Raw genomic sequence first — 27,328 nt, 5'->3', positions numbered from 1 at the left:
AGTCCGGGCAGCGAGCTCCTTGTTGGCGGTTCGCGTCTTGGCAGCGGAGTGTGTTTTCCACCGCGTTGCTATGGAACGCGGGAAACAGCAGATGTAGGTTAGGTTAGACCTGGGCAGCTGCTGCAGAGGCCCATGCAGAGACAGCCTCCGTCAGACAGTGCAGGTCTATCGGCTGGGAATGGGATCAAAGGTCTGTCAATGCTAGGCAGGTTTCAGTGCTCTAAACCTGCTGAACCTCCATCTAACCTAACACCTCACAAACACTCACCAAGGAGTTATGAATGAGGATAAAGAACTGTCACACTGCCACAGAGGTGGAGACATTTATTTTATATTAAGTGTAAGGTAATGCGAGTTAAATGGGGGATAAATCATGAATTGGAGGTCACCTGTGTTCATGTTTACTGCTGTTAAAATGTGGTTTGGCAATATTCAAGTACCGGCATACAACCTCCAAAACATGTCCTGATATGACCTAAAGGTTGAGCTAAACTAAGTGAGCCTTGTGTTATAGTCTGGTAGACCGGTGACAGCATTGGAAACTCTGACGAGAAGGAAATAGAACTCCACTTCAGAGTGGCAGTGAAATGAACTAACATATTACTGTAATGCGGTTTGACTGAATGTCCTGTCCGGCAGTAGTACACACATTGGAGTAGTCCACACACTGTGAGCCTTCAACACTGTGGGTAGAGAGCAAGCTGAAGACACTGTAGCCATTTAGCTAAAAGAGAATGGACATGAGCTACCTAAGTTTATTCAATCAAACCGGAGACCTAAGGTCAGGTCAAGGTGAATAATAGACAGCAAGAAAAATAGAACATTGATTCCTATGCCAAGAAAATGAAAATACGCCATCTTTAAAAGAGTAGAACACTGAAAGTCTTTAATTAAGGCTTTTAACATTATACATAGAGGGTTTTTGATAGAGATCTTTAATTGAGAAGGGATCAAGTTCCCTTCCTTGTCATTACATATCAGCATTCCCCTGGGTTTATTTGTTGGGAATCATTTTCCATTTCATAGCTTGGCCCTTTTCTCATACCGTGCTGCCAGGAATGAAACTTTCACCTTGGTTCTTGATATAGCTGCATTCTCCAGTCCCTGTTATCATCCAATGATGCCTTTAAAAATGTCAAAAAGTGCCAGTTGAAAACGGGTAAAAATTGTATTAGTGTATCAGTATTGACAGCTCTCTTCTTTTCCAGATACAATGGTACAGTACCCCTCTTTCCTATAATTGCACTGTATTGTCATCAAGAATATACAGTAACTGAATATACATTACCAGTCAAAAGTTTGGACACCGACTCATTCCAGGATTTTCCTTTGTTTGTACTATTTTTTACATTGTAGAATAATAGTGAAGACATCAAAACTATGAAATAACACATATGGAATCATGTAGTAACCACAAAAGTGTTAAACAAATCAAAATATATTTTATATTCTTCAAAGTATCACCCTTTGCCTTGATGACAGCTTTGCACAATCTTAGCATTCTCTCAACCAGCTTCACCTGGAATGCTTTTCCAACATTCTTAAAAGACGTTCCCACATATGATGAGCACTTGTTGGCTGCTTTTCCTACACTCTGTGGTCCAACTCATCCCAAACCATCTCAATTGGGTTGAGGTCGGGTGATTGTGGAAGCCAGGTCGTCTGATGCAGCACTTCATCACTCTCCTTCTTGGTCAAATAGCCCTTACACAGCCTGGAGGTGTGATGGGTCATTGTCCTGTTGAAAAACAAATGATAGTCCTACTGATCGCAAACCAGATGGAATGGCATATCGCTGCAGAATGCTGTGGTAGCCATGCTGGTTAAGTGTGCCTTGAATTCTAAATAAATCACTGACAGTGTTACCAGCAAAGCACCCCCACACCATCACACCTCCTCCTCCATGTTTCACAGTGGGAACCACACATGCGGAGATCATCCGTTCACCTACTCTGCGTCTCTCAAAGACACGGCGGTTGGAACCAAAAATCTCAACGCAAGTCTCTTCTTATTGGTGTCCTTTAGTAGTGGTTTCTTTGTAGCAATTTGACCACGACGGCCTGATTCACGCAGTCTCCTCTGAACAGTTGATGTTGAGATATGTCTGTTACTTATTTATTTGGGTTGCAATTTCTAAGGCTGGTAACTCTGCAGAGTTAACTCTGGGTCTTCCTTTCCTGTGGTGGTCCTCATGAGAGCCAGTTTCATCATAGCGCTTGATGGTTTTTGCGACTGCACTTGAATAAACTTTAAAAGTTCTTGAAAGATCTTCATGTCTTAAAGTAATGATGGACTGTCGTTTGTCTTACTTATTTGAGCTGTTCTTGCCATAATATGGACTTGGTCTTTTACCAAATAGGGCTTTCTTCTGTATACCTCCCTTACCTTGTCACAACACAACTGATTTGCTCAAACGTATTAAGAAGGAAAGCAATTCCACAAATGAACTTTTAACAAGGCATACCTGTTAACTGAAATGCATTCCAGGTGACTACCTCATGAAGCTGGCTGAGAGAATGCCAAGAGTGTGCAAAGCTGTCATCGAGGCAAAGGGTGGCTACTTTGAAGAATCTCAAATCTCAAATATATTTTGATTTGTTTAACACTTTTGTGGTTACTACATGATTCCATATGTGTTAATTGATAGTTTTGATGTCTTCACTATTATTCTACAATGTAAAAAATAGTACAAACAAAGGAAAATCCTGGAACGCGTAGGTGTGTCAACTTTTGACTGGTACTGTACATCATTTGGTATGCATAGCTATTGATAAAGTGCAAACAGTATTTAGTTAAGAGGGCTTTATATTTTCACCAGTCCAGTCATGGCTTTAATCCGTCTTTGGAGCAAATGCTGTATATCTTAAAAAAAAAAAAAAATCATGATATAAATTCCTTGCTGATTGGATTGTTCAGTTTTGTTCCCTTTTACATCCATGACACACAACAGCCAAACTGTTTGTTCCTTGGAGTCACAAGCAGGACAAATAAACAGAGCATATACGAAGAGACTCTCCACTTAAATCTCTCTCAGCTGCTTGGTTGATTGTAGTTCTCAGCCTCCCCAGCAGGGGCATTGTAGTTTCTGAGGCATACTTCCTTCTTCTCAATCTCTTCAAACTCCGTCACAGAGATGTCCTGGGGAATCTTCTCCTCTGAGTTGCTGCGTCCAGACAGCTTGTCTGGGTGCTCCATGTCATTGAAGCGTTCGGCCACACACTGTGCAGTCAGCCTGGCCTCGGGGTCGTGGTCCCAGCACTCGTCTATCGTGCCGCACACCACCTGAATGCCCTGAGGGAGGAGGAGCGGAGCACAGAGACTTACAGTCAGCAGTGGTACACAGATACTGGAGTCGGTAGTGAGAGGTTGGCCCTAATCAGATTATCCTATGAAAAAAATAGCTGTTGTAAAAAATAAATAAAATGTGCAAGGAAATTATGCAATAATCCATCTGAGAATGTGTGCATTATGCATAATGAAAGCAGCTCTTAGTTACTTACTGGGTGGTTGATCCAGCTGCTGGGGATCTCTGGTCGTCCCCTGTCTCTGAGAACGCTGTCCTTCATACTCTCCACACACGGGTGCTCCCTCACCTTACCGAAGGGGGGCTCGTAGTCCTTTACCTCTGTACACAAACACACACAAAGCCGAACATTTAAAACAGGGGCCAGAGAGATACAGAACTCAAAAGATACGTTGTAGGTTCATAAACACACAGACAGAGCCACAGAACATTGTACTGGTTTGTGAATATTCAAATGTAGTTCTGGCCTCATTAAATGATTTTCCATGAAAGTGGACAATAAAGTATCCTATCATATTGTATACTCAAACATGAACAGAGATATACAGAGGTCACAGAAGTCAAAAATTACATTTGTTTTAGGTTTATAGGATCAGGGGCCTGGGAAAACCTGCCTGAGAGAAACAGTCAATATTATTGCATTAGATCTCAGTGAGAATGTGCTTGAAACAACTCACCAACTCAGCATTGGCTCAGTGTCAGCTATCTTATAACGCGGCGGCCAAGATGCTCGTCAAACCCCATGCAGAAATAAAGTTTACTCAAGGCAGAATTTCAAAGAGTTGGCTTGGGATGATGCCGTCTGGAAACTTTAGTCAATGGTTTGCAGAGAACTATTTATCTTTACATTGATCTGATCTGTCCTTTTGGTAGAGCAACAAATCAAACTCAAGTTCACTTTGAAGAGTGGAGCTCTGGTATAAAAACATTTGTTTCAGAAAGGCCAAATTGGGTACTTAAAGTAGTCTGACAAATTCTGTATAAGAACCAAGCGCTAAATGAAACTAAAAGTCATTTTCCAGATTTCCGACGCAAAAAAAAAATGGTATGCCAGTAAGTAAATGATCCTCAATAGCTCCATATTGCAAAAACATTATTGGAAAAGAACATTGAACAGACATGAGACAGAGCCAACTGAAAACAACAGGGTTATTCGGGGGCAATGGCACTGTGGCATTAAGAAATACATCCATAATGAATACCTATACTGTACTGAAACTATTGTTTCACTTTTGCATTCGTTTAGTACTCACATCGTGAATAGAATGAAGACATGGAAATACACTGCTCAAAAAAATAAAGGGAACACTTAAACAACACAATGTAACTCCAAGTCAATCACACTTCTGTGAAATCAAACTGTCCACTTAGGAAGCAACACTGATTGACAATAAATGTCACATGCTGGTGTGCAAATGGAATAGACAAAAGGTGGAAATTATAGGCAATTAGCAAGACACCCCCAATAAAGGAGTGATTCTGCAGGTGGTGACCACAGACCACTTCTCAGTTCCTATGCTTCCTGGCTGATGTTTTGGTCACTTTTGAATGCTGGCGGTGCTCTCACTCTAGTGGTAGCATGAGACGGAGTCTACAACCCACACAAGTGGCTCAGGTAGTGCAGCTCATCCAGGATGGCACATCAATGCATCAGGAGACGTGGAGGAGGCCGTAGGAGGGCAACAACCCAGCAGCAGGACTGCTACCTCCGCCTTTGTGCAAGGAGGAGCACTGCCAGAGCCCTGCAAAATGACCTCCAGCAGGCCACAAATGTGCATGTGTCAGCATATGGTCTCACAAGGGCTCTGAGGATCTCATCTCGGTACCTAATGGCAGTCAGGCTACCTCTGGCGAGCACATGGAGGGCTGTGCGGCCCCCCAAAGAAATGCCACCCCACACCATGACTGACCCACCGCCAAACCGGTCATGCTGGAGGATGTTGCAGGCAGCAGAACGTTCTCCACGGCGTCTCCAGACTCTGTCACGTCTGTCACATGTGCTCAGTGTGAACCTGCTTTCATCTGTGAAGAGCACAGGGCGCCAGTGGTGAATTTGCCAATCTTGGTGTTCTCTGGCAAATGCCAAACGTCCTGCACGGTGTTGGGCTGTAAGCACAACCCCCACCTGTGGACGTCGGGCCCTCATACCACCCTCATGGAGTCTGTTTCTGACCGTTTGAGCAGACACATGCACATTTGTGGCCTGCTGGAGGTCATTTTGCAGGGCTCTGGCAGTGCTCCTCCTTGCACAAAGGCGGAGGTAGCGGTCCTGCTGCTGGGTTGTTGCCCTCCTACGGCCTCCTCCACGTCTCCTGATGCATTGATGTGCCATCCTGGATGAGCTGCACTACCTGAGCCACTTGTGTGGGTTGTAGACTCCGTCTCATGCTACCACTAGAGTGAGAGCACCGCCAGCATTCAAAAGTGACCAAAACATCAGCCAGGAAGCATAGGAACTGAGAAGTGGTCTGTGGTCACCACCTGCAGAATCACTCCTTTATTGGGGGTGTCTTGCTAATTGCCTATAATTTCCACCTTTTGTCTATTCCATTTGCACACCAGCATGTGAAATTTATTGTCAATCAGTGTTGCTTCCTAAGTGGACAGTTTGATTTCACAGAAGTGTGATTGACTTGGAGTTACATTGTGTTGTTTAAGTGTTCCCTTTATTTTTTTGAGCAGTGTAGTATATGGATCATAATAAAAACCTTTACCATCTCACAACACAATCTCTCAAAACAATGATGAGTTGACCTGTTAAGTAAGCGGAGTCAAAAGGCCCAGCAGTCAGAAATGTGATTTTCCTGTGTTTTATGAATATTTCCACACTACGAGTTTGGAATAACCACGGTAACCATTGTGTAAGAGCTGCTTGAAATTTTCGCCTGTTTTGACGGGATGGAGTTTTGGCCTGCCAATTTTGACATCACCAGGAGGTAAATGAGCCTCTAACGAGCCTCTACCCCGGGTCCGGGATCACCCCCCATCCCCCCACACACTGATTAGCATAGCTAGCATAGCTTCACAAGTAGATAGTAGCATCTAAATATCATTAAATCACAAGTCCAAGACACCAGATGAAAGATACAGATCTTGTGAATAAAGCCACCATTTCAGATTTTTAAAATGTTTTACAGGGAAGACAAAATATGTAAATCTATTAGCTAAACACGTTAGCAAAATACACCACTTTTCTAACTCCATCAGTTTCTTACTCCTTCAGGTGCTATCACCAATTCGGCTAAACTAAGATATTGATAGCCACTAACCAAGAAAAAACCTATTCAGATGACAGTCTGATAACATATTTATGGTATAGGATAGGTTTTGTTAGAAAAAAGTGCATATTTCAGGTAGAAATCACAGTTTACAATTGCACCGACCATCACAAGACGACTAGAATTACTATAGAGAGCAACGTGTATGACCAATTTACTCTTAATAAAACATTTCATAAGAATAGACAAAGCATAGCAATGGAAAGACCCAGATCTTGTGATTCCAGACAATATTTCAGATTTTCTAAGCGTTTTACAGCGAAAACACAATAAATCGATAAGTTAGCATACCACATGTGAAAACGTTACCAGAGCATCGATTCCAGCCAAAGAGCGCTATAACGTAATCACCGCCAAAATATATTAATTTTTTCACTAACCTTCTCAGAATTCTTCCGATGACACTCCTGTAACATCATTTTACAACATACATATACAGTTTGTTCGAAAAGGTGCATATTTAGCCATACAAAACCGTGGTTACACAATAAAAATACTAGGAAATCAAGCCTCAATATGTCTGACGTCATCTATCAGAGTGATCTAGTTTAATTGAAAGCTAATCATATACTTGACTAAAAAATACAGGGTTGACAGGAATCGAAAGACAAATTAGTTCTTAATGCAACCGCTGACTTACATTTTTAAAATTATCCTTACTTTTCAATACAGGGTTCGCCAAGTGACGCGATAACAAACAAAATGGCGAAATATGCGTTTAAAATATTTCGACAGAACAACGATTTATCATATTAAATATTGCTTACTTTGAGCTGTTCTTCCATCAGATTCTTGGGCAATGTATCCTTTCTATGTTGTAATCTTCTTTTGGTCGATAGATGTCCTCTGTCCTTCGAAATATCCACTAACGATCGAACGGGACCACAAAACGTGTCCAAAGTTTCAGAGTGCACAACAAAGAAATTCCTCAAAATCGCACTAAACGGATATAAATTGCTATAAAACGGTTCAAATTAACTACATTATGATGTTTTTAACAACTATAACGACTGAAAACATGACCGGAGAAATATTACTCTCTAAACAACGATTTGGAAGGAGGCAGGACTGATGCCCATCTTGCGCACCGACGCATGCAGGAAGAGAGCGGTACTTCTACGTTTTCGTGCTTTATAGTGGCTGTGATTGTGCAATCGACTCCATTCAAAACGTGATGACGTACAGACACCCAGAGGAAGACGTAGGCAGTGTCGGTTTCTTCATAGCATTCACTGTCGCCTTAAAAACAGACTCCAGATCAGGGGTAAAAATTTCTGAAATCTGACCCCTGTCATGAAAAGTGCTGTAGATATTGTTCTGTACCACTCAGAGACAAAATTCCAACGTCTATAGAAACTAGAAAGTGTTTTCTATCCAATAATAACAATAATATGCATATTGTACGATCAAGAATTTAGCACGAGGCAGTTTAATTTGGAGACCCAAATATGCTAATGCGGAACAGCACCCCCTATAGTCCCAAGAGGTTATTAATAGACCAATAAGAAAGAAAGTTCCAAATCTCTCCAATAACAGCTAATGATCAGTTTTCCCCACCTCAGTCAGATGACTCTCAGACAGTCCTAGCTAAATTCTTGCTTGAGAAATTGCTCTTTGCTAAGAAGCAATTTTTGTTTCTTTTTGACCATTTTAATTGAAGTAAGGTATTTAGATGGGGAGGCAGGTAGCCTAGTGGTTAGAGCGTTGGACTAGCAACCGAAAGGTTGCAAGATCAAATCCCTGAGCTGACAAGGTAAAAATCTGTCGTTCTGCCTCTGAACAAGGCAGTTAACCCACTGTTCCTAATCTGTCATTGAAAATAAGAATTTGTTCTTAACTGACTTGCCTAGTTAAATAAAGGTAAAATTGAAAAAATTTAAATTGTTACCCAGAAATGATTTGATATTGAGATAAAAATAGCTGCATTGGACCTTTAAAGCTGATCAGTTATTTCCCTGTACAGTACTGTAATACTATTCAACTGAATTCCGGCTGACAGATGAGAAACGCACAGTCCCTGCCCAGAAGAGAGGCCTCACAGGAAGTCCAGATGAACACAGACAGGAATCGGATGCTAGGTCACGGCTTGAGCCAACAGCTGACTCCACAGGCATGAGCTTCCTGTTTTTGACAAGAAGATTTCCCTCGTTTCAGTGTTTTAGCAAAAGTACACCCACCCGCCCACCCATCTGTCATTATTCAAGCGAGTAAAGGAATAGAGGTTCTTTCTTTTATTCCTGGTGTCCCGTGTAGCTCAGTTGGTAGAGCATGGTGCTTGCAATGCCACGGTAGTGAGTTTGATGGGTTTGATGGATTTGATTCCCACGGGACAAGTATGAAAATGTATGCAATCACTACTGTAAGACGCTCGAGATAAGAGCATCTGCTAAAATGTTAACAGTTTCAGGGTTGTGTAATGGGAGCCTATAAAAAATAAAAAATAAATTGTTTATCGTCTTATTCAAAAACATATGCCATTTTGGGAGCTATTGTTTTCGAATAAACAATTTTGTATTTTTTTTCATAGGCTCCCCTTTATAGGCTCCCATGCTAAGTCCACACTTAAGGTCATTTTGTGGTCTCCACACAAGCAGTGTTTGCTAAAAAGGAAGGAATGTTCAATATTGGTTTAAGAAAGAAACTTTTTTCATGCCAACCAACCTAACATTAAATGAGACAACAACAAGACAAGAGAAAGTAGATAGTGGTTTGAGAAAAAAGTTTTAACACCGACTGGGTATATTTCTGACAACTGCTCATGCAAAGCAAGTGAGTTACAGTTGAAGTCGGAAGTTTACGTACGCCTCGGCCAAATACATTTAAACTCAGCAATTCACAATTCCTGACATTTAATCCTAGTAGAAATTCCCTGTTTTAGGTCAGTTATCACTTTATTTGAAGAATGTGAAATGTCAGAATAATAGTAGAGAGAATGATTTATTTCAGCTTTTATTTCTTTCATCACATTCCCAGTGGGTCAGACGTTTGCATACACTCAATTAGTGTTTGGTAGCATTGCCGTTAAATTGTTTAACTTGGGTCAAACGTTTCGGGTAGCTTTCCACAAGCTTCCCCCAATAAGTTGGGTGAATTTTGGCCCATTCCTCCTGACAGAGCTGGTGTAAACTGAGTCAGGTTTGTAAGCCTCCTTGCTCGCACACGCTTTTTCAGTTCTGCCCACAAATTATCTATGGGATTGAGATCAGGGCTTTGTGATGGCCACTCCAATACCTTGACTTTGTTGTCCTTAAGCCATTTTGCCACAACTTTGGAAGTATGCTTGGGGTCATTGTCATTTGGAAGACCCATGTGCGACCAAGCTTTAACTTCCTGACTGATGTCTTGAGATGTTGCTTCAATATATCCACATAATTTTCCTACCTCATGATGCCATCTATGTTGTGAAATGCACCAGTCCCTCCTGCAGCAAAGCACTCCCACAACATGATGCTGCCACCCCCATGCTTCACGGTTGGTATGGTGTTCTTCGGCTTGCAAGCTTTCCCCTTTTTCCTCCAAACATAACGATTGTCATTATGGCCAAACAGTTTTATTTTTGTTTCATCAGACATTTCTCCAAAAAGTACGATCTTTGTCCCCATGTGCAGTTGCAAACCGTAGTCTGGCTTTTTTATGGCGGTTTTGGAGCAGTGGCTTCTTCCTTGCTGAGCGGCCTTTCAGGTTATGTCGATATAGGACTCGTTTTGCTGTGGATATAGATACTTTTGTACCTGTTTCCTCCAGCATCTTCACAAGGTCCTTTGCTGTTGTTCTGGGATTGATTTGCACTTTTCACACCAAAGTACGTTCATCTCTAGTATACAGAACCCTTCTCCTTCCTGAGCGGTATGACGGCTGCGTGGTCCCATGGTGTTTATACTTGCGTACTATTGTTTGTACAGATGAACGTGGTACCTTCAGACATTTGGATATTGCTTCCAAGGATGAACCAGACTTGTGGACGTCTACAATTGTTTTTCTGAGGTCTTGGCTGGTTTCTTTTGATTTTCCCATGATGTCAAGCAAAGAGGCACTGAGTTTGAAGGTAGGCCTTGAAATACATCCACAGGTACATGTCCAATTGACTCAAATGGTGTCAATTAGCCTATCAGAAGCTTCTAAAGCCATGACACCATTTCCTGGAATTTTCCAAGCCGTTTTAAGATACAGTCAACTTAGGGTATGTAAACTTCTGACCCACTGAAATGGTGATACAGTGAATTATAAGTGAAATAATCTGTCTGTAAATAATTGTTGGAAAAATTACTTGCGTCATGCACAAAGTAGATGTCCTAACCGGCTTGCCAAAACTATAGTTTGTTAACAAGAAATTTGTGGAGTGATTGAAAAACAAGTTTTAATGACTCCAACCTAAGTGTATGCAAACTTCCGACTTCAACTGTAAATGAGGATGACCTGTTCAGTTAAGGTCAGTTAATGATGTTATAAAGTATTTTTAAAGCACATATCACTTTCCTATTGACTCACATATCTGTATTAGAACTGTTAATGAAGAAATCACCTTTTATGATAACTGACAAATTGACACATTGAGATTCATCATACATCAGCGTGGTCAGATGACGCAGATGGTAAGCTACAGGACTGTTTTGCTAACACAGACTGGAATATGTTTCATGATTTTCATCCAATGGCATTGAGGAGTATACCACATCAGTCACTGGCTTCATAATACGTGCATCGATGACGTTGTCCCCACATTGACCGTATGTACATATTCCAACCAGAAGCCATGGATTACAGGCAACATCCGCACTGAGCTAAAGGGTAGAGTTGCCGCTTTCAATGAGCAGGACACTAATTCGGACGCTTATAAGACATTCCGCTATGCCCTCCAATGAACCATCAAACAGGCAAAGTGTCAATACAGGACTAAGATTGTATCCTACTACAGATGTGGCAGGGCTTGCAAACTATGGATTACAAAGGGAACGCCAATCGCGAGCTGCCCAGTGATTCAAGCCTACCAGACAAGCTAAATTACTTATATGTGTGCTTCAAGGCAAGTAACACTGAAGCCTGCATGAGAGCACCAGCTGTTCCGGGTGACTGTGTGATCACACTCTCCGTAGCCAATGTGAGTAAGACCTTTAAACAGGTCAACCTTCAAAAAGGCCGGATTACCAGGATGTGTACTCAGAGCATGCGCTGACCAACTGGCAAATATCTTCACTGATATTTTCAACCTGTTCCTGATCGAGACTGTAACACCTACATGTTTCAAGCAGACCACCATAGTCCCTGTGCCCAAGAACGCTAAGGTAACCTGCCTAAATGACTACCGACCCGTAGCACTCACGTCTGTAGCCGTGAAGTGCTTTGAAAGGCTGGTCATGGTTCACATCAAGACCATCATCCCAGAAACCCTAGACCCACTCCAATTCGCATACCGCCCCAACAGATCCACAGATGACGCAATCTCTATTGCACTCAACACTGCCCTTTCCCACCTGGACAAAAGGAACACCTACGTGAGAATGCTGTTCATTGACTACAGCTCAGTGTACAACACCATAGTCCCCTCAAAGCTCATCACTAAGCGGGTCTCCCGGGTGGCGCAGTGGTCTAAGGCACTGCATCGCAGTGCTAGCTGTGCCACCAGAGACTCTGGGTTCGGGCCCAGGCTCGGTCACAGCCGGCCGTGACCGGGAGGTCCATGGGGCGACGCACAATTGGCCTAGTGTCGTCCGGGTTAGGGAGGGTTTGGACGGTAGGGATATCCTTGTCTCATCACGCACTGTGGCGGGCCGGGCACTGACCATTCGCTGGGTGTACTGTGTTTCCTCCGACACATTGGTGCGGCTGGCTTCCAGGTTGGATGCGCACTGTGTTAAGAAGCAGTGCGGCTTGGTTGGGTTGTGTTTCGGAGGACGCATGGCACTCGACCTTCGTCTCTCCCGAGCCCGTACGGGAGTTGTAGCGATGAGACAAGACAGTAACTACTAACAATTGGATACCACGAAATTGGGGCGAAAAAGGGGGTAAAAAATAAATAAACTAATTTAAAAAGCTCATCACTAAGCTAAGGACCCTGGGACTAAACACCTCCCTCTGCAACTGGATCCTAGACTTCCTGACGGGCCGCCCCCAGGTGTTAAGGGTAGGCAACAACACATCTGCCACGCTGATCCTCAACACTGTGTGCTGATTCCCCTCCAGTACTCCCTGTTCACCCACGACTGCATGGCCAAGCACGACTCCAACACCATCATTAAGTTTGCCGATGACACAACAGGGTCACCGACAACAATGAGACAGCCTATAGGGAGGAGGTCAGAGACCTGGTAGTGTGGTGGCAGAACAACAACCTCAACGTGATCAAGACAAAGGAGCTGATCGTGGGCTACAGGAAAGGAGGGCCGAGCACACCCCCATTCACATCGACGGGGCTGTTGTGGATTACCCCCTCGGGTCGAGAGCTTCAAGTTTCTTGGTGTCCACATCACCAACAAACTATCAAGATCCAAACACACCAAGACAGTCATGAAGAGCGCACAACAATGCCTATTCCCCATCAGGAGAAAAGATTTGGCATGGGTCCTCAGATCCTCAAAAAGTTATTCTGCTACACCATCGAGAGCATCCTAACTGGTTGCATCACCGCCTGATATGGCAACTGCTCGGCATCCGACTGCAAGGCTACACTAGGGCATCACTAGGGCCAGCTTCCTGTCATCCTGGACCTCTATACCAGGCGGTGTCAAAGGAAGGCCCTAAAAATTGTCAGACTCCAGCTACCCGAGTCATAGAATGTTCTCTCTACTCCCGCATGGAAAGCGTTACCGGAGCACCAAGTCGAGGTCCAAAATGCTCCTTAACATCTTCTACCCCCAAGCCATAAGAATGGTGAACAGTTAATCTGTACCCCGCACATTGATTCGGTACCGAAACATTTTCATTTTATTGTGTTACTTTTTTTTGTTAAGTTTATTTCGTAAATATTTTCTAAACTTGTATTTTTCTTGAAACTACAATGTAGGTTAAGGGCTTGTAAGGTCTAAACCTGTTGTATTCAGCGCATTTGACAAATTCAGTTTGATTTGATTTGAACAAGTGAATCCAGAAAATGTCTCAACATTCCCGCTCTGTAGTTCACCATCGACTTCCTCTTGCTGGTTTGTAATGTTGATACAGTACATTTTTGGCAGCTCAGACATGGGTTTCCATAGATTTAGACTACATGGCCAGCCTCTCTCTCCCTCATGCTATTAACCATCAGGTCTCAGTCTGGTTTCCTGGTTCAAAGCCTGACCTGTTTAAGTTACTGTGCAGCCCCAGTCATATGTTTGTTACAATGACTCATTCTAGAGACTCCTGTTCAAACTGTACCCTGTGGTTGAGAAAGCCATGCACCACCTGAGTATATCTGAACCACAACTTGCCAGTTCACAAGTCAAATCAACTTGTGTTAGTCGTGTACACATATTTTGCAGATGTTATCGCGGGTGTAGCGAAATAAATGCTTATGTTCCTAGCTCCAACAGTACAGTAACACCTAAAAATACAATAAGATAAATAAATGCTTATGTTCCTAGCTCCAACAGTACAGTAACACCTAACAATACAATAAGATAAATATATGCTTATGTTCCTAGCTCCAACAGTACAGTAACACCTAACAATACAATTTGACCAATGTAAACCCACAGACATATAGTACCCCTCATGCACATAGGAATGTGGTATTACATGTATTCATCATACAGTAGTTTGTACTGGTTATTTTCGAGTACACTATCTACAGTATAGTAGATATTAGGATTTCAGTCAACTTAAATAAATCAAGAAAACAGATCCTCATAGAGCTAACAAGTTTGCTTCTGATCCGAGCCAAAAAAGTAACATGAATCTGTTTGAGACAGCTTGACAATCACGCTTGACACTCTTTCCCTCCCTCTTGGAGAACGATAAACTATTCTACTTCTCTCCTCTGATGGTTTTGATTAAGCTGAGAGTTTGTGGCGATGGCTCTGACCTTGTTTTATCTTCCTCACAGGTTGTTAAAGCCCTGGGTGACAGACAGGCAGCCAGCCAGCCAGCCAGGCAGCAAACCAGCCAGGAAGCCAGACACAGACAGCCAGACAGCCAACCAGACAGACAGGAAGTAATACCCTTACGAAAAAAAACACATGACTTTCATGTGAACACATGTTTTCATGTGATCACGTGATCTTATGTGAAAAGAAATGGCACCTTTATTTAACTAGGCAAGTCAGTTAAGAACAAATTCTTATTTACAATGACGGCCTACTCCGGCCAAACCCAGACGACGCTAGGCAAATTGTGCGCCGCCCTATGGGACTCCCAATCACGGCCGGATGTGATACAGCCTGGATTCAAACCAGGTACTATAGTGACACCTCTTGCACTGAGATGCGGTGCCTTAGACCGCCTCTCGGGAGCCCAACAAATGAATTTATTTTTTATTTTTTTTATTTTTTATTTCACCTTTATTTAACATTTACATTTACATTTAAGTCATTTAGCAGACGCTCTTATCCAGAGCGACTTACAAATTGGAAAGTTCATACATATTCATCCTGGTCCCCCCGTGGGGAATGAACCCACAACCCTGGCGTTGCAAGCGCCATGCTCTACCAACTGAGCCACACGGGACCACAGGTAGGCTAGTTGAGAACAAGTTCTCATTTGCAACTGCGACCTGGCCAAGATAAAGCATAGCAGTGTGAACAGACAACACAGAGTTACACATGGAGTAAACAATAAACAAGTCAATAACATGGTAGAAAAAAAAGAGAATCTATATACAATGTGTGCAAAAGGCATGAGGTAGGCAATAAATCGAATAATTACAATTTAGCAGATTAACACTGGAGTGATAAATCATCAGTTGATCATGTGCAAGAAGAGATACTGGTGTGCAAAAGAGCAGAAAAGTAAATAAATAAAAGCAGTATGGGGGTGAGGTAGGTAAATTGGGTGGGTAGTTTACAGATGGACTATGTACAGCTGCAGCGATCGGTTAGCTGCTCGGATAGCAGATTTTTAAAGTTGTTGAGGGAGATAAAAGTCTCCAACTTCAGAGATTTTTGCAATTCGTTCCAGTCGCAGGCAGCAGAGAACTGGAAGGAAAGGCGTCCAAATGAGGTTTTGGCTTTAGGGATGATCAGTGAGATACACCTGCTGGAGCGCGTGCTGCGGGTGGGTGTAGCCATCGTGACCAGTGAACTGAGATAAGGCGGCACTTTACCTAGCATAGCCTTGTAGATGACCTGGAGCCAGTGGGTCTGACGACGAACATGTAGCGAGGGCCAGCCGACTAGGGCATACAGGTCGCAGTGGTGGGTCGTATAAGGTGCTTTAGTAACAAAACGAATGGCACTGTGATAAACTGCATCCAGTTTGCTGAGTAGAGTATTGGAAGCTATTTTGTAGATGACATCGCCGAAGTCGAGGATCGGTAGGATAGTCAGTTTTACTAGGGTAAGTTTGGCGGCGTGAGTGAAGGAGGCTTTGTTGCGGAATAGAAAGCCGATTCTTGATTTGATTTTGGATTGGAGATGTTTGATATGAGTCTGGAAGGAGAGTGTGCAGTCTAGCCAGACACCTAGGTACTTATAGATGTCCACATATTCTAGGTCGGAACCGTCCAGGGTGGTGATGCTAGTCGGGCGTGCGGGTGCAGGCAGCGACCGGTTGAAAAGCATGCATTTGGTTTTACTAGCGTTTAAGAGCAGTTGGAGGCCACGGAAGGAGTGTTGTATGGCATTGAAGCTCGTTTGGAGGTTAGATAGCACAGTGTCCAAGGAAGGGCCGGAAGTATATAGAATGGTGTCGTCTGCGTAGAGGTGGATCAGGGAATCGCCCGCAGCAAGAGCAACATCATTGATGTATACAGAGAAAAGAGTCGGCCCGAGAATTGAACCCTGTGGTACCCCCATAGAGACTGCCAGAGGACCGGACAACATGCCCTCCGATTTGACACACTGAACTCTGTCTGCAAAGTAGTTGGTGAACCAGGCAAGGCAGTCATTAGAAAAACCGAGGCTACTGAGTCTGCCGATAAGAATATGGTGATTGACAGAGTCGAAAGCCTTGGCCAGGTCGATGAAGACGGCTGCACAGTAATGTCTTTTATCGATGGCGGTTATGATATCGTTTAGTACCTTGAGCGTGGCTGAGGTGCACCCGTGACCAGCTCGGAAACCGGATTGCACAGCGGAGAAGGTACGGTGGGATTCGAGATGGTCAGTGATCTGTTTGTTGACTTGGCTTTCGAAGACCTTAGATAGGCAGGGCAGGATGGATATAGGTCTGTAACAGTTTGGGTCCAGGGTGTCTCCCCCTTTGAAGAGGGGGATGACCGCGGCAGCTTTCCAATCCTTGGGGATCTCAGATGATACGAAGGAGAGGTTGAACAGGCTGGTAATAGGGGGTGCGACAATGGCGGCGGACAGTTTCAGAAATAGGGGGTCCAGATTGTCAAGCCCAGCTGATTTGTATGGGTCCAGGTTTTCCAGCTCTTTCAGAACATCCGCTATCTGGATATGGGTAAAGGAGAAGCTGGGGAGGCTTGGGCGAGTAGCAGCGGGGGGGGCGGGGCTGTTGGCCAAGGTTGGAGTCGCCAGGAGGAAGGCATGGCCAGCCATTGAGAAATGTTTGTTGAAGTTTTCGATTATCACGGACTTATCAGTGGTGACCGTGTTACCTAGCCTCAGTGCAGTGGGCAGCTGGGAGGAGGTGCTCTTGTTTTCCATGGACTTTACAGTATCCCAGAACTTTTTGGAGTTAGAGCTACAAGATGCAAATTTCTGCTTGAAAAAGCTGGCCTTTGCTTTCCTGACTGACTGCGTGTATTGGTTCCTGACTTCCCTGAACAGTTGCATATCGCGGGGGCTCTTCGATGCTATTGCAGTTCGCCACAGGATGTTTTTGTGCTGGTCGAGGGCAGTCAGGTCTGGAGTGAACCAAGGGCTATATCTGTTCTTGGTTCTGCATTTTTTGAACGGAGCATGCTTGTCTAATATGGTGAGGAAGTAAATTTTAAAGAATGACCAGGCATCCTCAACTGACGGGATGAGGTCAATATCCTTCCAGGGTACCCGGGCCAGGTCGATTAGAAAGGCCTGCTCGCAGAAGTGTTTTAGGGAGCGTTTGACAGTGATGAGGGGTGGTCGTTTGACCGCGGACCCGTGGCGGATACAGGCAATGAGGCAGTGATCGCTGAGATCTTGATTGAAGACAGCAGAGGTGTATTTGGAGGGCAGGTTGGTCAGGATAATGTCTATTAGGGTGCCCATGTTTACGGATTTAGGGTTATACCTGGTGGGTTCCTTGATGATTTGTGTGAGATTGAGGGCATCAAGCTTGGATTGTAGGACTGCCGGGGTGTTAAGCATATCCCAGTTTAGGTCACCTAACAGAACAAACTCTGAAGCTAGATGGGGAGCGATCAATTCACAGATGGTGTCCAGGGCACAGCTTGGAGCTGAGGGGGGTCGGTAGCAGGCGGCAACAGTGAGAGACTTATTTCTGGAGAGATTAATTTTTAAAATTAGAAGTTCGAACTGTTTGGGCATAGACCTGGAAAGTATGACAGAACTTTGCAGGCTATCTCTGCAGTAGATTGCAACTCCTCCCCCTTTGGCAGTTCTATCTTGACGGAAAGTGTTATAGTTGGGTATGGAAATCCCAGAATTTTTGGTGGCCTTCCTAAGCCAGGATTCGGACACGGCAAGGACATCAGGGTTGGCAGAGTGTGCTAAAGCGGTGAGTAAGGCAAACTTAGGGAGGAGGCTTCTGATGTTGACATGCATGAATGTCGTAGTGTGTAAAGCAACATGTGATCACGTGAAACTACACGTGAAAACTTGTGATCACATGTGAAGTGTTACAAAACACATGATTTCACGTGAAATTTCATGTGAAATCATGTGATTTTCCACATGTGAAACCATTTTCTGTAAGGGTACAGGCAGAAAAGACAGACAGACAGCTTGCCAGACAGAATGCCAGACAGCTAGCCAGACAGACAAACAGACAGCATGGGGCCCATTCAGGTTTGAGGTGAGGCCATGACATCTGGATAGCAGCTGTCCTCCTCCACTCTACTCTAACCCTGTCTTCTCCCTCAGGGGAGTGAAGGAATTTCTCCTACAGTGGGATGGTCAACACCACTGTTCTCCCATTCCTCCCTAAACCAGCCAGTGAACGCCCTCCTGTCTTTCCTGCTCCTAATTCCAGCCGTGCAAATTATACGGGAAAGACATTTCGGGAAAAGAGACGGCCCGGGACGATGTATTTATTACTTTCTCCCACAGTTGATTCTTTTTACTTGTCCTTACTTTTACTTTGAGGATAAAGAATGCATAGTGACGGCTGCTGCTGCTTTCTCTGAGGTTGCGACTGGCCCTGTTGACAGACGGGGCGCGTTCGTACCGCGTGACAGATCCCAGATCATACGAAAGGCCCCGAAACTGTGACAAAGTGGCTGACTGACTGCCTGTGTGGCGGTCTGCCAGGCAAGGCAGTGAGACAACGGGAGCTTCTGACATCTGTCTGCTGAGGCACTGAGGCAGGTGGCGGCTGAGACAGACAGACAGACAGGGAAGCCATGGCGGCTTCACCTACCCACTCATTATAATGAGGCACTGAGATGTGTCAGTCTGACTGTGTTTGGGGAAGAGGGAAGTGTTTGTATTTTCCAAGTTGAGAGGAGTTTTATGCCATCTGCTGTGTGCGTGTGTGTGTGTGTGTGTGTGTGTGTGTGTGTGTGTGTGTGTGTGTGTGTGTGTGTGTGTTCTCAGGTGAACAGGGTTTTATGCCGTCAATATTGACTCACCGAGCTGGGATGATAGCATGGGAAGTTTTTATTGAAAGGATGACAAGTAGTAAAAATACATGTACTGTATGTAGCTGTGTGAATGCCAGTTTCGCAGACATAGATAGTAGCAGTTGTTGAGTTAGTCATTCTAACTCTGCAAACATTTTACCCCCAAGGGAATATCCAAACAAACTGTCAGTGCAGCACAGTAACGTTAGTACACAAAATAAGGCAGCTTCTTGCTGTATCAAGGTGGGAGACTAGCTAAATTCCAACAGTGATTTAACCTTTCAACATGGGAAAGTCTCCTTGGGCTTTCCTACCGCACTACACATTTCAACACCTCCACTTTTATCAGAACACACGCCAATCTAGGGGAAGACGAGTGGTATTGGTGGGCGAGATCAGACTAAGCCAAAACACATGGGTTATCCCAATTGCTTCTCTATCCACCGGTCCTATTCCCATCCAGGGGTAGGAAGGCGCCGCGCTTCCCCTCTCCCGTAAATCTATGCTATCCTGTCCTCTCACCACTGGCTGTCTACAGTGCCAGCTGGAATAGTCGTGGATGGTGGATGTACGTAATGTCATGACATGGGGAGATTCATTTATTACTGTAGAGTATAGGCCTCAGCACAAGATACTGCTGAGAGAGAGAGACAGACAGACAGACAGAGAGAGGGGGATAAAGAGAGAGAGAGACAAACAGACAGACAGAGACAGAAGAGGGAGGAAGACAGGGAGACAGAGAGAGAGAGAAAGCGAGAGAAAGAAAGCGAGAGGAAATTGACTATTTTCATTTCAGAGGTGTACCCAATGGGCACACATACAGTATTCTTTCACCCCATGCCATTGGAAGGAAAATGTGAGAGGGTATAATAGGCTGATCATTCGGCCATGTTTTCCTTCAGAGGGCTCTGTGGCAGCGCTACCGCGGTGACAGCGCTAAAGGGGCCCCTAGGTACCAAAGGGAAAACAGGAAATGGCCGCGCTGGAAGCAGGCGTGCACCAACACTAACATTCAATCAACATTCTGACACAAATGGTCAAACAGGATCACCCACAAGACAAAATAGACCACAGAGACAGAGGGAAGTGAAAAACGAATTCCTCTATGTTATATAAAATATGTCCCTGTGGCTTGCCGTAGGATGCCCATTGGATAATCACCCATTTGTATTATTTGCCCATATCCTGGCCTTGTTGTTCAGAGAGATGACAAACAGGAAGAATGGTACATTAGTGAATAGAAGGCTCTTGTTCTTTGAGAACTAACAGAGAATTAATAGTTTTTTGACACGTTTTGGTTTCTCTGAAATGTTTCCCACACCACAGTAAGTAACGGAGATGTGAGACAGTGGCTGTGTGAAAGTGCACACTTCGGGAGAAGGGTGGAGAAACAGGACACACCCACTCCCTTTACTTCCTTTCAGTGAAGGGCATCATGGGAAAAGGTGACCAATGTGCATAATAGGTGGCCATTACACTATAAACACCTTAAAGCGGTACTACCAGACCCTGTTACGGTAAAAACTTGAGGGATGGTACTGGATAAATCTAACCACTCCCAAATTCATTGAAAGAGCTATGGATGCAAGGACTGACCATCCATGATATCAAAATGATGGTTGTAACCATTTTTTTAGGCTATATAGAGTTTGTTTACATTGACTTTGTTTACAAGCATTGGAGTAAAACAAGCTTAATGGACCTTTACAGAGAAGTATACTTATTCCTTTATATCACTTACACAAGGCCACTACTTCAAATCTAAATATCGCCTGTCAATTGGCTACTGTCTAATGCAGCTCGGTCACGTGATTGGTCAGACATCATGTGGTGTTACTTTACCTCCAATGGCGTTGCACCTGGAGGTGATCTCCCACAGTACCAGGGCCATGGAGTAGACGTCTGTCTGCTTGAACGACTCGATGTTCTCCAGGTTGATCCTGGACTCCAGCACCTCAGGGGCCATGTACCTGGCAGTGCCCACCTGTAGTGTGAGACTATTCTGTTTTATTCTGTTCCGTTCTACGCCATTCTAATGCTATTGATAGTAGAATATGCATGATTGCTTCCAGTACCATGTAACGGTACAATTCAACTGCAGTTTTAACTGACAGCCTGGGCTGTTTGTCTAATCACTGTAATAAAGCAAAAGGCCTAGCAGCACTTGCTCTATGGATATCATTAATATGTTGTCCAGAAGAGGAACCAGTATGATAAAATGAGCCAGACACTAGTGTGTCTGAAATGGCACCCTATTCCCAAAATAGTGCACTACTTTTCACCAGAGCCCTATAAGCCTTGGTCAAATAAAATGGCTCCCTTTTCCTATATAGTGCCCTAATCATACAGAATATGGTACCATTTTGGATGCAGCCTAAGTAGAAAGGAGAGACAGGAGAGAAGAATATGTACCTGTCCACTGTTGGCCAGCTCGTCCACAGACAGCGAGTTGTCCAGACGCAGACCCAGGCCAAAGTCACACAGGACGCAGGTGAGGTCCCCCTTCACCAGGATGTTGGAGCTCTTGATGTCCCGGTGGACGATTGGCACCTTGTAGCGTCCGCACAACGTGTGGTCACTGTGCAGGTGGGCCACGCCCCTCGCCAGCGACCCGCCCAGCACCCACAGGTCGTCCCAGCTGATGACGTGGCGCGTCAGGTACTCCTGGAGGTTGCCCTGGGGGTGGTAGGCCGTGATCAGCCAATACTGTTTCTCCACCTTACGTTCCTCCGCTGTCAGGAAGTGCAGGACGTTCTCGTGGCGCAGGTCAGCGTCCGAGAAGATGTCCTTCTCGTTCTTCCACGAGGCATACTCTTCATCGGCGAAAATCTTGACGGCGACGGTCTCGAAGGGCTCACCGGCTCCCGTGGCGCCCTGCTTCAGCTTGGCCTTGTAGACCTCAGCGAAGCGGCCCTTGCCCACCTGGGAGTCCAGCTCGATGGGGAGGAGCTCCGTGTTGTGGTTGAGGTTGTTGGCGTGCGTGGAGCTGCTGTCCGAGCCGTCGTCGTCCATCATGATGGCGCGGCCGTCGCTGAAGTCGAGCGGCGTCTTCTTGCGCTTGGCACCGGCGTGGCGCTGGTGGTAGATGCGGTACCAATAGAAGGATGTGATGACCAGCATGGCCAGAACCAGCAGAGGAACCAGGCTGACCAGGATCACCGACACCACCTGGGAGTCAAGAGAGTCTGGGGTGGAGAGGAAGGACAAGAGAGAAACACAGAGACAAGGCAGATGTTATAGATTAGTTATACAATACATTGCATACTCAGTAAAAAATATTGTAGAATATACCTCTTTCATTTCACCAGGTAGGCTAGTTGAGAACAAGTTCTCATTTGCAACTGCGACCTGGCCAAGATAAAGCATAGCAATTCGACATATACAACAACACAGAGTTACACATGGAATAAACAAAACATACAGTCAATAATACAGTAGAAAAAAGAAAACAAAAAGTATATATACAGTGAGTGCAAATGAGGTAAGATAAGGGAGGTAAGGCAATAAATAGAACATGGTGGCGAAGTAATTACAATATAGCAATTAAACACTGGAATGGTAGATGTGCAGAAGATGAATGTGCAAGTAGAGATACTGGGGTGCAAAGGAGCAAGATAAATAAATAAATACAGTAAGGGGATGAGGTAGATAGATGGGCTATGTACAGGTGCAGTGATCTGTGAGATGCTCTGACAGCTGGTGCTTAAAGCTAGTGAGGGAGATATGAGCCTCCAGCGTCAGTGATTTTTGCAGTTCGTTCCAGTCATTGGCATTAGAGAACTGGAAGGAAAGGCGACCAAAGAGGAATTGGCTTTGGGGGTGACCAGTGAGATATACCTGCTGGAGCGCGTGCTACAAGTGGGTGCTGCTATGATGACCAGTGAGCTGAGCTAAGGCGGGGCTTTACCTAGCAGAGACTTGTAGATAACCTGTATCCAGTGGGTTTGGCGACAAGTGTGAAGCGAGGGCCAACCAACGAGAGCGTACAGGTCGCAGTGGTGGGTAGTGTATGGGGCTTTGGTGACAAAACGGATGGCGATCGATTGAATAGCATGCATTTAGTTTTACTTGCATTTAAGAGCAGTTGGAGGCCACGGAAGGAGAGTTGTATGGCATTGAAGCTCGTCTGGAGGTTAGTTAACACAGTGTCCAAAGAGGGGCCAGAAGTATACAGAATGGTGTCGTCTGCGTAGAGGTGGATCAGAGAATCACCAGCAGCAAGAGCGACATCATTGATGTATACAGAGAAGAGAGTCGGCCCGAGAATTGAACCCTGTGGCACCCCCATAGACACTGCCAGAGGTCCGGACAACAGGCCCTCCGATTTGACACACTGAACTCTATCAGAGAAGTAGTTGGTAAACCAGGCGAGACAATCATTTGAGAAACCAAGGCTGTCGAGTCTGCCAATAAGAATGTGGTGATTGACAGAGTCGAAAGCCTTGACCAGGTCGATGAATACGGCTGCACAGTAATGTCTCTTATCAATGGCGGTTATGATGTTGTTTAGGACTTTGAGCGTGGCTGAGGTGCACCCAAGACCAGCTCTGAAACCAGATTGCATAGTGGAGAAGGTACGGTGGGATTCGAAATGGTCGCTAATCTGTTTGTTAACTTGGCTTTCGAATACCTTAGAAAGACAGGGTAGGATAGATATAGGTCTGTAGCAGTTTGGGTCTAGAGTGTCACCCTCTTTGAAGAGGGGGATGACCGCGGCAGCTTTCCAATCTTTGGGAATCTCAGACGATACGAAAGAGAGGTTGAACAGGCTAGTAATAGGGGTTGCAACAATTTCGGCAGATCATTTTAGAAAGAGAGGGTCAAGATTGTCTAGCCCGGCTGATTTGTAGGGGTCCAGATTTTGCAGCTCTTTCAGAACATCAGCTATCTGGATTTGGGTAAAGGAGAAATGGTGGGGGCTTTGGCGGGTTGCTGTGGAGGGTGCTGGGCAGTTGACCGGGGTAGGGTTAGCCAGGTGGAAAGCATGGCCAGCCGTAGAGATAAATTGTTGAAATTCTCAATTATAGTGGATTTATCGATGGTAACAGTGTTTCCTAGCCTCAGAGCAGTGGGCAGCTGGGAGGAGGTGCTCTTATTCTCCATGGACTTTACAGTGTCCCAGAACTTTTTTGGAGTTAGTACTACAGGATGCACATTTCTGTTTGAAAAAGCTAGCCTTAGCTTTCCTAACTGCCTGTGTATATTTGTTCCTAACTTCCCTGAAAGGTTGCATATCACGGGGGCTATTCGATGCTAATGCAGAACGCCACAGGATGTTTTTGTGCTGGTCAAGGGCAGCCCCCCAGTTTGGTATATTCTACAATACTTATACAATTATACACCTCTACAACATTAGAACTCCTCAGTGCTCATACTATACTCTAAAACTTTAGCATATTTTCACAAGAGCCTTTTCACTCACTATGAGTAGCTGGACCAGCCACAAGGGTCAAGATCAAAGAAGTTTGTTTGTTTATTGACCTTAAGTGCCCACTGCATAGAAAACAATGACCACAAAGGACTTTGTGGGATACAATTTTTTATTTAACTAGGCAAGTCAGTTAAGAACAAATTCTTATTTACAATGACGGCCTACACCGGCCAAACCCGGACGACGCTGGGCCAATTGTGCGCCGCCCTATGGGATTCCCAATCACAGCCGGATGTAATACAGCCTGGATTCAAACCAGGGACTGCAGTGACGCCTCTTGCACTGGGATGCAGTGCCTTAGACCACTGCGCCACTCGGGATCCCTCAATACATGACGTAGCCTATACTTTGACATTTGACATTTCAGCTGTGCTTGAACGTCACACACACTATACATTACACTCCAATTCCCTTCAGCACTAGGAAATCAACAGGAAGTAGCCAAGTAGCTGTGTCGTCTCAGAGCATCTTGCTACGCGCAACGCAGCCCGCTCCTGTCCGGCAAAGCAGAGGAACCTAACACTTCCATGAGGAATGTCAATAAGCATCTGGAAGCTACGAAGCTGAAGTTAGCTTGCTGGTCTGTTAAACACACAAATAGGCTGTAACCATGCCCCAGTCAACCACATATTGTGTTCCCTTTATAGACCTAGTCTATGTCTGATTTTTAAGGAGCGATGTCGGTGTCTGCTAGTCCCAGTAATCTGGTGAAAGTGTATGCATATGCTATGTTTACAATCCTATGTCTGGGGATGGCAGAAGTCTCGTAAAAACATAATAAAACACAACATGTCAGATCAGTTAGGATTTGAAGGGTTGTAAATGAGTCGTTAACACGTTGTCTGAACAGGCTGGGGTTACTGCTGGTGCTCTGTAATTACAGACAGAGATACTGTATTAGGAACACGTTTGGCAGTTAAGGATTGTGTGTGTACCGGCGTACGTGCATGCATTTGTGTGTGTGTGTGTGTCTATGAACGTGTGTGTGCATACAGTACAGCAAGTGCCCGTCTAGCCCTCATTCGCTTGCTCCTTTTTTCCCAGTCAGGAAACCACACGTCTGAAATTTTAAACATGGCCCCAGTGGCGTTTGTTTTGGTTTTCTCAGAGTGAGAGAGAGAAGCGATCCGTCACATAAAACCTGTCCCTGTGCCTCTGCCATCTCTCAGTGAATACGGCCCACAGAGGAACGTTTCCCAGTTACTACCCCCGGGGGGTAGGTTAGGGAACATTGATTGTGTTAATACATGCAATGTGCTGTTTTTCACCTGTTATTTCAGTGTGTTACACTACGTACATAATGCTTCACACGTTTCGTGGTGAGCATGAAGTTTGACAGTTTGGAGCAGACCTATCCATCCTCCACGGTGAGGGGGAAATGTTTTTCCATGACGTCGTTGATCGCCATGTGCAGATGCTTTCAATTTTGGCCTCTGGAAAGCCAGGTCTCGAAAATGTACCTCTGTGTTATTGCTGCTTGGATGCTGTAGTCAAAATACGTAAGATTCCATGGCCAAGATTAGAACGAGAGACTACAGCCAAAATGCCTCCACGATGCAAAACCTGTTTGCAATCTTGTATTTGGAGGGTGTACAACAGTACACACATGTTAACATTCAATACGTGACACCTTACATGACAACCTAATAAGGAATTGCATAAAGGTTCATTACTTTAGAGTTACGTCAAAGGTGTTGGTCAACTATGTCGTCAATTGTAATGCCTAGCCTACATTACACAATCTTAGCGATGACATAACAGGTGACATAGCACCACGTAGGGACTCACAGAAGGTGAAGAAGTCATGGTCGTTGCACTCGTATGACCAATCACAATGCCCACAGAAGGCCATCTTCAGCATGACATAACAGGTGACATAGCACTACATATGAGCTGACATAGCACTACATATGAGGTGACATAGCACTACATAGGGACTTACAGGGAGTGAAGAACACGTGGTTGTTGCACTCGTCCTCGGAGCAGGAGCAGATGAAGAACTGGGAGCCCATGCCATTCCTCTCCCTCATCTCACACTTGCTGTTGTTATAGCCCTCCAGCACCAGACCATGCAGCTTATGGGCTGGGTTGTGGCATATCGTGTCTATGGTGACGTTGTCAACTCTCTTTCTCCTGGAAACAAGACAACAGGAGCCATTATAATTACACTACAATTAAGTGATGAAGTTATAGACAGTAATAAAAAGGGAAAATAACTTGACTAATTAACACAACACTAATTACACACTAATTACCAAGCATTATGGTAATGATTTGATACAGAGGTAATCCTGAAGGTGCACAAATGAACCTACAAAATGGGCTACTCGGGTCTCTTGCTGGGTGGTGTGTAGATTATGTAGTGCAACACATTTTAAGAGGTGTTGCTGTGAACATGACATTAGGAGTTCTGCTGACTTCAGTTCCTACTGCTGTAAATCAAACATCAAAATCAAATCAAATGTATTGGTCACATATGTATATGTAGCAGATGCTATTGC

The 27,328-nt window shown here is 44.7% G+C and overlaps 1 protein-coding gene across 2 annotated transcripts in view; it reads right to left on the bottom strand.

Moving 5' to 3' along the window:
• Positions 1–859: 859 nt before the first annotated feature.
• LOC139554453 (TGF-beta receptor type-2-like) overlaps positions 860–27,328 on the bottom strand; it is a 48,331-nt gene continuing 21,862 nt past the window's right edge. For both annotated transcript variants that reach the window (XM_071367262.1, XM_071367261.1), the window contains exons 3-7: positions 26,770–26,960; positions 21,809–22,581; positions 21,239–21,380; positions 3,501–3,625; positions 860–3,291 (exon numbers count right to left, since the gene is read on the bottom strand). In XM_071367262.1, coding sequence (XP_071223363.1) covers positions 3,031–3,291; positions 3,501–3,625; positions 21,239–21,380; positions 21,809–22,581; positions 26,770–26,960 — 1,492 coding nt within the window. In that variant the 3' untranslated portion in view covers positions 860–3,030. The remainder of the gene's footprint in view (positions 3,292–3,500; positions 3,626–21,238; positions 21,381–21,808; positions 22,582–26,769; positions 26,961–27,328) is intronic.

The sequence above is a fragment of the Salvelinus alpinus genome, chromosome 26 (genome assembly GCF_045679555.1).
Source record: "Salvelinus alpinus chromosome 26, SLU_Salpinus.1, whole genome shotgun sequence".
In the NCBI taxonomy this organism is placed as follows: domain Eukaryota; kingdom Metazoa; phylum Chordata; class Actinopteri; order Salmoniformes; family Salmonidae; genus Salvelinus; species Salvelinus alpinus.
The sequence above is the reverse complement of the archived record's forward strand: the minus strand, read 5'-3'. Positions and strand labels throughout refer to the sequence as shown.